The 10,278-nt window shown below is 41.4% G+C and overlaps 1 protein-coding gene across 1 annotated transcript in view; it reads left to right on the forward strand.

Moving 5' to 3' along the window:
* Nucleotides 1-10,278, forward strand: part of PI4K2B (phosphatidylinositol 4-kinase type 2 beta) — a 41,444-nt gene that overhangs the window by 13,228 nt on the left and 17,938 nt on the right. The window contains exons 2-4 of the mRNA XM_006866298.1: nt 2,484-2,638; nt 4,463-4,663; nt 5,804-5,935. Coding sequence (XP_006866360.1) covers nt 2,484-2,638; nt 4,463-4,663; nt 5,804-5,935 — 488 coding nt within the window. The remainder of the gene's footprint in view (nt 1-2,483; nt 2,639-4,462; nt 4,664-5,803; nt 5,936-10,278) is intronic.

Genomic DNA, 10,278 nt, shown 5'->3' on the forward strand with positions numbered 1-10,278 from the left:
CTATGAGTCGGTTCTGACTCGATGGCACCTGACAAAACAATAATGTCTAGGATATCGATGCTTATATGTTCCATTTCATTTTTGACAACTTCCAATTTTTCTAGATTCATCGTTAGTATGTTTCATGTTGTAGATGTTAATGGTCAGCTGCTTCTCCTCATTTTGAGTTGTGCCCCATGAGCAAATGAAAAATCCCAAAAGTTTTACTGTATTTGCATTATCATAGTTAACTCGACTGTGAGGTGGCAGCTCTTCCCCAGTCCTGTTGTGAGTGCCTTCCCACCTGACGGGCTCATCCTCCTGCACTCTGTTTGACAGAACACCTGTGCTGTTCATCAGGTTTCAATAGTCAGTATTCTGTTGCTGTCTCACAGTGTGTCACTATTCTTCATAAGGTTTTCAGTGGTAATGTACCTCTCCTTCTTCTGAGTTTGTCTTGCTTTAGAAGCTCAGCTTCATGAAATCTGCCCTCCCCCTCACGAGTGACCTGGCTGATATTCAAAATACCAGTGGCATAGCTTCTAGCATGTCAGCCACATGCAAGCCAACACAGTGCGACAAGCTGACAGATGAGAGTGGTGTGGTGGGTAGGTGTAGATGGTGAAAGTTATTTTTCTGATTTCTTATAGAAATAGGTAGCTAGATTACATGCTGAGAGAGAGTGAATGGAAGAGGAAATATGTTGAGAATTTGAGAGAAAGGAATATGGCATAGCTGTCCAGAAGTCTGTGGACTGGGTCATTCCCAGAAGTCATGTCCACCTGACGTTTGTGGTGATGAATTTAAAGTGAGACCAAGTGTTCTCTTTGTATCCGTTCTCTAGCCAGGTTCAGCTGCCTGGGTGTAGGCAGAGTCTGAGGCAATTCAGAATTGGGATTTTTGTCAGGTGGTGAAGGAAGATAGTGTTTATATGATGATTGACCATAACTGAAACTGGCGAAGGAAGGAAGGAGGGAGGGAGGGAGGGAGGGAGGGAGGAAGGAAGGAAGATAGATAGATAATATGGTAGATGGATGATTTGTAGATCACCAAAATGCTCCTTAGAAGTGAAGGTGGCGAGACTTTCTCTCTCTCCTACTTTGGACATGTTGTCAATAGGGAGCAGTCTCTAGAGAAGGACATCATGTTTGTTAAAGTGGAGAGTCAACAGAAAAGAGGAAGACCCTCAACAACATGGATTGACACAGTGGCAGCAACAGTGGGCTCATATGTAACAATTGGGAGGTGGGTGCAGGACCAGGAAGTGCTTTGTCCTGTTGTACATAGGGTCTCTCTGAACTGGAACTGACTCAACAGCACCTAACAACAACAAACAAGAGTGGGATGGAAGAATTTACTGCTCGGTGCCCGAGGGAGTGAATTGGGAAGATGAGAGATGTGTGAGAACCAAAATACGTAGAGGTGGCAGGTATTGGTAATGACAAGATCTCAAAAACAAGGGGCCTTCATACATTCACTTTTCCCATAGACTTTTTGAAGCCCCCTCCTAAGATTGTTTGCAGCCACTTCTCATGTTGAGTTTTGCCCCATTAGCAAATGAAGATCCTGAAAGTTTTTCTCCATACACATCATCATAGTCAAATCTACTTTGAAGGAGGCTCTTCCTCTGTCATATTCTGAGTGCCTTCCATCCTGAGGGGCTCATCTTCTGACACTATATCTGACAGTGTTCCACTGCTATTCATTAGGTTTTAAGTGGCTAATCCTTCGGACATGGACGGCCTATTCCTTCTTCCTCATCTGTTTTTAGTCTGGAAGCTCCACAGAAACCTGTCCACCACAGATAACATGAGTAGCATAGTTTCCAGCATCACAGCAACATGCAAGCCAACTACAGGGCAACAAACTGCAGACGAGTGGGTAATCTGTCTTGGAAGAAGTACAGCTAGAATGTTCCTTATAAGCCCAGATGTCTGTCTCCCATAGTTTGGACATACCAGGAGAGACCAGTTGCTGGAGAAGAGCATCATGCTTAGTAAAGTCGAAGGGTCTGCAAAAAAGAGGAAGACTCCCAACCAGATAGATTGACACAGTGGCTGCAACAATTGGTTCAAACACAACATTTATTAGGATCTTGCAGGACCAAGCAGTGGTTCATTCTGTTGTGCATAGGATGCTACGAATCAGAGACAGTTCCATGGTACCTAACAACAACAACTGCATATGTTGTGGAGATGAAGGCTGAGGTAGGATGAAAAACAAAATCATTGGAAGTGAGTTCAAAGAAATGAGGGGTATTCATGTGATTATTTTAACAAGTAGTGAAAGTTTTTTTCTATGTGTCATTACATGAAACATAAATGAATGGTATGGTTAGGAAAGAAAAAAAGTAGGCAGATGAAAGCAGTCCGTACAATACTTGATTACATTTCTGTACCTTTATGTCCTAGAGCTTATCAGATCTCGCAGTTCCACATTATAAACAATCTCTTGGGTGGTCTTCTTCTTTATTTTTCATAGTTACATTGATTTTCTTAATGCAGTAAGTGGAGTGACTTCAGAGATGAATACGTTCTCCAATGATCCAGAATTTGCTGATATTGTATCAAAAGCAGAGCAAGCAATAGAATGTGGAGTTTTCCCGGAAAGAATCATTCAAGGTTCAAGCGGAAGTTACTTTGTGAAGGATCCTAAGAGGGTGAGAATTTCACAGACCTACTATATATAACAGAAATTTTGGAAAGCACTTAGTTAAATGTGAAGTCATTGTGATTACTGAAGATATTTTTCTGATCTGATTGCACCTTCTTTTCAAAAGGTCAGTTTTTTTTGTTTTGTCTTTACTAAAGTCCTCCACTATTTAGAAATAGAACTGTTTATTTTAAGGCATAGTTTGCTATTCTATTATTTTCCATGTGATTGAAAGTACTTGCCATATCCTCACAGTCAAGTAAAGGTTTATTGGGCTTGTATTCCTCAATCCTTACCATGCAACAGATGATAACCATATTAGCCCTCCACAGTGGAAGGCTAACCTTTTGAAACCTTTTTCATGTTATTTCCATCATCCTTGATCTTTTTTTGGAGGAGAATCTTGCCCAAGGACATTTTTTTCCTAGCACTGTCCCAGAGAAGGGTGACCTGACCTACTGAAGTTTAGAAGCATTGGAATGTGGCCAAGTCAGATGAACCAAAGTCTCTTTCTAGAGCAGAAAGGAGTGGCTGACTAGGGACTTTGTTCCCCTGAGTCTAGAATCTTTCAATCATCTATGCTGTCGTCTTCAAAGCTTTCTGCATGATGCATCATCAACAGTCCTTTTTTCATTGGCCAGAACAATTCTAATCTCAATTAATTTTTTTTTTTTGGCCAAAATTGAAGTTGTATCTTGTTTTTTGAAGTTAGATCTTTTTTGAGACCTAAATATCTGTGAGAGGATTTTTTTAAAGTTCATAGAAAACAGCCCATTATCTTCTAATTGCATTTTTTCCACAAATGTAGGTCTCCCGATTGTTTTCCCAAGTTGGGTTTCTTAATTCATTCTTACTGACTTTTTTACTAGTGACTCTGATTGTATTGCACTATGTTGTTGTTGTTGTTGTTGTTAAGTGCCGTCGAGTCGGTTTCAATCCGTAGCGACCCTGTACAGGATTTCCGAGGGAGCTCTGGTAGCGTAGTGGTTACGAATCGGGCTGCGAACCTTAAGGTCAGCGGTTCGAAACTACCAGCTGCTCCGCGGGAGAAAGATGAGGCTTTCTACTCCCGTAAAGATTTACACCCTCGGAAACCCTGTACAGGGTCGCTATGGGTCGGAACCGACTCGACGGCACTTAACAACAACAACAACAAATCTTAACGGCAGTAGAAAGCCTGAATTATAATACCTAACTTATAATATAGTTCTGTCGGGTAAGGCTCAGTAATTACCTTTGTATTTTAGAGATATTGTTTTGTCACTGGATTCATTAGTTCATTTACCCTATACTCATATACCTACTGTGTACCAGGAATTTTACTGAGAACTTGGGGGTACAGCTCTAACAGGGTCCTTGTTCTTTTAGGATTGATGTACACTCTAGTGAGAAAGGTAGACAATGAAATAAGGTATGATTTGAATATTTGACAGATAGGAAATAATACTACTATTTGACCTGGAGCTGTGGTTTTTAAACATTTTTAAATCCCTGGAATTGTTTCCTACTTAGAAGTCCAATCTTGTACAACAGAGGAAACCATAGTTAATCTGGTTGAGAAGGACTCTGGGGTCTTAGAACCCTGCCCTCCTATCCCCTGGGGCTTTTCAGAACACAGTTTGAAAGCCTCTGGCCCCAAGGATTATTGATTATAGAATTTTGAACGGGAGTCATGTAAAACTGTGCTAGGAACTGAACATGTTATAATATTTTGGAATTAGGCTCCAGTCTGTGGTGGGAAGCAGTTAAAAGGTTTAAGAATGCAAACATATTGTGGATGTTTATATAGATGGTGAAAATCTGCTAAGATTTCTGCTCTTTTCCCCTACAGAAAACTGTTGGTGTGTTTAAACCGAAATCTGAAGAGCCTTATGGTCAATTAAACCCCAAATGGACCAAGTATGTTCATAAGGTCTTCTGCCCTTGCTGCTTCGGGAGAGGTTGCTTGCTCCCGAATCAGGGGTACCTTTCTGAAGCTGGAGCCTACCTTGTGGATGAAAAGCTTCATCTTGGAATTGTTCCTAAAACAAGGGTAAACGGAGAATTTATTTTTATTCTTGTTCTTTAAATTTGGGAGCTCTGGTTGTAGAGTAGATTACGCATTGGGCTGCTAACTGCAAGGTCAGCAGTTTGAGTCCACCAGGCACCCCGTGGGAGAAAGATGAGGCTTACTTACTGCTCCTATAAAGATTCACAGCCTGGGAAACCTGATACAGAGTCTCTGTGAGTCAGAAGTGACTCGACCACATACCACCACCACCATTTTAATTTACTCCCTAATTATCTATCTGTGACCAGTTCATTAGCAATTCCTAATGATAGAGCCTGGAGTTCTGGTGTGGCTCTGTGGGTTAATGAGCTGGACTGCAAGGTCGGTTTGAACTTCAAGGTCAGTGGTTCGAGCTCCCCAGCCAGTCCTCGGAAACCCTATACAGGATTGCCGTGGGTTGGAACCGACTCGATGACACTTAACAGCAGCAACAACAACAAAGTAGAGTTTATTTTTTTTCCGATAAACTAAAAGTCAAGTAGTCCTGGTACCTTATTGGTTACACATTATCAGGCTCTTAATCTTAAGGTCAGGAGTTCAAATCTACTAGCCACTCTACAGGAGACTGGTGAAGCTTTCTGATCCCCTAAAATATTGTCTCGGAAACCCTATTTAGGGTCGCTATGAATCAGAACTGAGCCAACAGCACACTATCACCAAACTAAAAGTCGAGTCCTGGTGTGGCATTGTAAGATAAACACTGGACTGCTAACCGAAAAGTCAGTGGTTCAAATTCACCAGTCCCTCTTTGAAAATCCTATACAGGGTTGCTATGAGTTGGAAGCTAGTCAATGGCACATAACATCAACAACAAACCTAAATTCATGAGCCACTACTAAATTGATATACAAGTATCCGCAAAGACTATGCCTTGTCCATGTGAGGCCGGGAGATGCTAAAGAAAACAAGGGAAGGACCTAGTGTCTAGAGAGGAGAGACCCATCAGAGAGCTGGAGCATAAAAAGACTGTTAGGTTTCTTTTGGTCTTTATACGTTTTTACTTGAACACTTCTTCAAAATGTTCTGTTGTATAGAATTGACCTTTGCTAATTTGTAGCACTAACATGTGTCCTCTGGTGCATCTAAAACTTCAGACCATTTTTCCACCATGCATGTTTCTAGGTGGCCTGGCTGGTCAGTGAGACATTTAACTACAGTGCAATTGACCGCGCAAAGTCAAGAGGCAAGAAGTATGCTTTGCAGAAAGTGCCAAAAGTAGGGAGAAAATTCCATCGGATAGGTCTCCCTCCAAAGGTAAGCCATTCTGAGAGGCTTTATTTGGGGGGCACCTTATTGATTCTACATGTATTTCCTGAGCTCCATGTACAAGGCATTGGGCTGTGGATAGAATAGTAAAGAAAACAATCGTTTTCATCTTCAAGCTTATAGTAGACAAGCAGTTTCATTGTAGGACTAAAGCTACTAGGACAGTAAATTCCAATCACTCTGAGAGCCTAGAAGCGGGAGTGCCAACTCATTTTTGAGGAGTGCTTCTGGGAAGAGGTTGTGTCTAAGGTCAACAGCACAGTCCTAGAATCAGGCCTAGATTGTAGTCTCAGGCTCTCCAGCAATTAGCTCTGAGACCTCAAGCAAGTCTCTCCCTGCCTAATCCTCGGCTTGCTTAAAATGAGGAAAAACTCTTACGGTGGCTTTGAGGATACAGTGAAGAAATTCATGTGAAGTACTTTTAATTCATGTCAGTGCCTGGCACTGTAAGGACCTAACTGATTTTACCTGATTTTGCCTACCTAGAGACTGCTTGACTAGACTCTAGTCAGGCTCAGGAAAGCATTTTAAATAGACAAGGCCTCAGTTTTTAGTTCTCTCCAGAGACAAGGTCAATCTCCATTCTGTACATTAGCCGGAACACGTCCCCTAGCTCCAAGAAAATGATATATGTATAAATAGCCAGGCAGCTCAAGGCCAGAGGCCAGATGTTTTCCTTTACCCTAGCCTAAGAACAAAGACCACCAGTCCTGACCAATTAAACTGTAACCTCTCATAGTTTGCCAATTGTTAACCAATCCAAAGATTGTAAAGCTGAGAAACCTGAGCTGTTTGAAAATTCTATAAAAACCCTGCAGACAATGAATTCAGGGCTCTTTCCCTATTCCGCTGCGTCGGATAAGGTTAGAGACCTGCCTCGAGCTTGATTAAACTTCCCTTATGTATTTGCATCGGTACACGGCTCCTGGGTGGTCTTTGGGGACCCCAAATTCTGGGCGTAACAGCACAAAGTAAAGCTTCAGTAAATATTTTCTGTATTACGTACTGGATTTTGTTTTCCTTGTCACTTTTCAACAAGCCTGAGGAGTTCGGGAGGAGGGATGAACAATGAGGAAGGCATTCTAGGCAAAGGCTATGCAAATCTAAGGGAAAGCACTACCCTGTATGTAAGAGGGGAATTAAAAACGTTCGTGGGAAATGGAATTTTAAAAAGAGAATGGAATTTCTCTGTGAACTTTCTGAAGCCCACATATGTATAAAATTTGACCTGATTTTATTTTTGTATTGTTCTTGCTGTGCATTATATCTAGACAAAGAATATATGAGTACAAATTCATAATGAACTTTTTTTGTTTTTAAATTCCAAGAAGGCAAGAAGTTTGAAATGTGTGTTAGAAGGTGTGCTATTCCTTAGGTGTGCTGGAATAGGTATGAGTAAAGAAGGGTATTCATGCCATATTTAAGACTGCTACTGTGTAATCCTGCTGTGTCGCTGTAGGACAACCCCTGGACTGCTAATCGCAAGAGCAGCAGTTCAAATCCATCAGCTGCTCCCTGGAAACCCTAGAGAGTCAGCATGAATCAGAACTGGCTCAGTGGCACTTAACAACATGTGCTTATTTAGAAGTGCTTCAGAGACAACCTCTAGGAAATGGTAAAATGTCATGCCAACTGCAAGTGTCAGGAAAAGAAATCGATTTCTTTGTGGTGATTTGCTTGTATTTATTTTTTTATCACGTGTTCCTGCTTTGGTGAATAAGTTCGACCTTTTTTCCATGTTAACAAGTAGCAGCTTTAATGATAGAAATGCCTCTAGACACAGACACATCCTCGTGGAGAGGACTTTCTAAAGACCACTGTGTTGTGTGCCATAGAGCCCAGTCTGACTCCTAGCGATCCTCCGGGACACAGTAGAATTGCCCCGTAGGGTTTCCTCGGCTGTCATCTTTACAAGTCCTGGTGTGGTGCTACAGGATGAGCACTGGACTGCTAACCACAAGGTTGGTGATTCAAACCCACCAGCCACTCCTTGGAAACCCTATACAGAGTCACTATGAGCTGGAACCCACTCCACAACACTTTGCTATAATAACAACACAACAAATATTTACAAGAGCAGATCACTAAGTCTTTTCTCTCAAGGAGTGCCTGATGGGTTTGGAACCACTAACCTTGAGGTTAACAGCCGAACGCTTAACCACTGTGCCACCAGGGTTCCTAAAGGATGGACTTGTGGGGTGACTCTCTGAGTTCAGCACTGGACTGCAAACCACCAGCTGCTCCTCAGAAACCCTATATAGGGTCATTATGAGTCGGAACTGAATTGAGGAACTTTATTAACAACAACAACAACAGAGGTTATGACTGATTGGTTCTTTAAGACTCTGACAGTATCTTTAATCTGTATGATCAACGAATCCTTTTTATTTTCTCCTAATAATTTTTTTTTTCTGTTTTCTATTGTTTTTTTTTTTGTTTTTTTTAAATCCTGAACTATTTCAGTAAGACATAATTGGAGTGTTACAAAATAACCAGAATAAGTGTAAAATTTGGCCTTAGAGATTTAATGACTATTTTTAGAAACCTGTGTGCTCTTGTTCAGAGAGTCACCTTGAGGATGCATATTTATTTTCTTTTTTAATTATCCTAAAATAGCTGCCAAGCACTTTGGAAGTCTAGGGTTAAGCATTTTGTGTTTGCTACGTGTCCTTTATGTGATTTAATTTAAATTATTGTATAAAAAGAGTTTTCTTGATAAATGTGACTTATCTAAATTTGTATCAATGCTTTAATTTTCTTCTAACTGTGTTTATGTAATATAATGCCAGCTGTGTGGTGCTGGGCATAATGCACTAGACCACAAGGTTGGTTTGAACCACAAGGTCAGCGGTTCAGACTCACCAGCTGCTCCTTGGAAACCCTATACAGGGTCACCATGAGTCAGAACTGACTTGATGGCACTTAACAACAACAGCAGCTTATATGGTGGTACTGGTGAAATGGCACTGTAGGATGAGCACTGGACTGCTGCCCACAAGTTCACGGGTCACACCCACCAGCCTTTCCTTAGAAATCCTGTACAGGGTCACTGATTTGGAACCAACTTGAGGGCACTTAACAACAACAACAACACTGCTTAAAAAGTTAATCCCCAAGAACAAACAAGATGGCGAATTGGGTAGACGTGCAGTGAGGAGCTCCGTCAGCAACAACACAGAATACCGGGCCAAGCAGGCTCAGGGGATGGTGCCAGAACTCTGAACCACATATAAAGGAATAGGTAGAAGGTTGGAAGCCTTACAGCTAGGAGAATTTGTAGCAGAGGCAAGAAATCCAGTGCTTTCTAATCCAAGATGCTCAGCTACTCCCGGAGCTGCCATCTTGGGTGAAACCAAGCTGGGAAAGTATCAGAGCAGCCACAGATACCTGAAAGAACCACAGAGATAAAGGTGTGGATGCTTTTTTTAAAATCTGTTCATTGGTCTCTCCTTATCTGTGCACCTCCATTCTGGTGACTAGAGGAGGTGCTTGAGTGAGTGGACACCCCACCCCCGGAACGTTCTACTAGGCATGTGCACAGATTTCATCAAAATTTAAAGTGACAGTTTCCACTTAAAACCAAACAGTAGTGCAAAACGATCACAGCCGGCCCTGAACTGTTTATTACTAGGGAAAAGGCCTGAGCGGGGATAGTGGAGCCAGACAGGCAGACTAAAAAGGAAATAGGCTGAAAATTAAATCCTGAGTTATGTCACAAAGACCAACAGTGGCATCTTGAAATTTCTCAGGAAGAAGAGTGAAAAGGGAAGCCCATTTCCTGATCACATCTACCTGGAGGCAATCAGAAAGCATAAAAAATAAAAAATATACACCCATCTAAGTATTAAGGCCACAGATAACTCCTGAATATGCCCAAAAAAACAGAAACAGATGACCATATCACCACATGTCCAGAAACGAGATAAAGTGACTGAGGCAAATGAGTTGGAAGTAGACCTATACTCCATACTGGAAGATGGGCAGGCCTTGGAAATGCCTGAGAAGGAATTCAGAAAAATGTTTATAAAGTGCATCAAACCACTATACAATGGAGTTGAGAAAAATACAGAAGAAGTCAGGAAAGTGCTACAGGAACAATCAAATAAGATAGATACAACATTGGAAGAAATGCAAAACCTACAGAAAGAGGTCCAAACGATTAAAAATAGAATATCAGAAATGGACAATACACTGAAAGGACAAAGGAGTACAACTGAAGAGGCCAGAACAAGTGAGCTAGAAGATAAATCTCTCAACACTACTAAGATAGAAGAGCAAGCACAAAAAAGGATTTAAAAAATCTGCAAAGAAGGCCTAAGATTCATGTTGGA

Source organism: Chrysochloris asiatica, unplaced genomic scaffold, assembly GCF_000296735.1.
Source record: "Chrysochloris asiatica unplaced genomic scaffold, ChrAsi1.0 scaffold00089, whole genome shotgun sequence".
NCBI lineage: Eukaryota > Metazoa > Chordata > Mammalia > Afrosoricida > Chrysochloridae > Chrysochloris > Chrysochloris asiatica.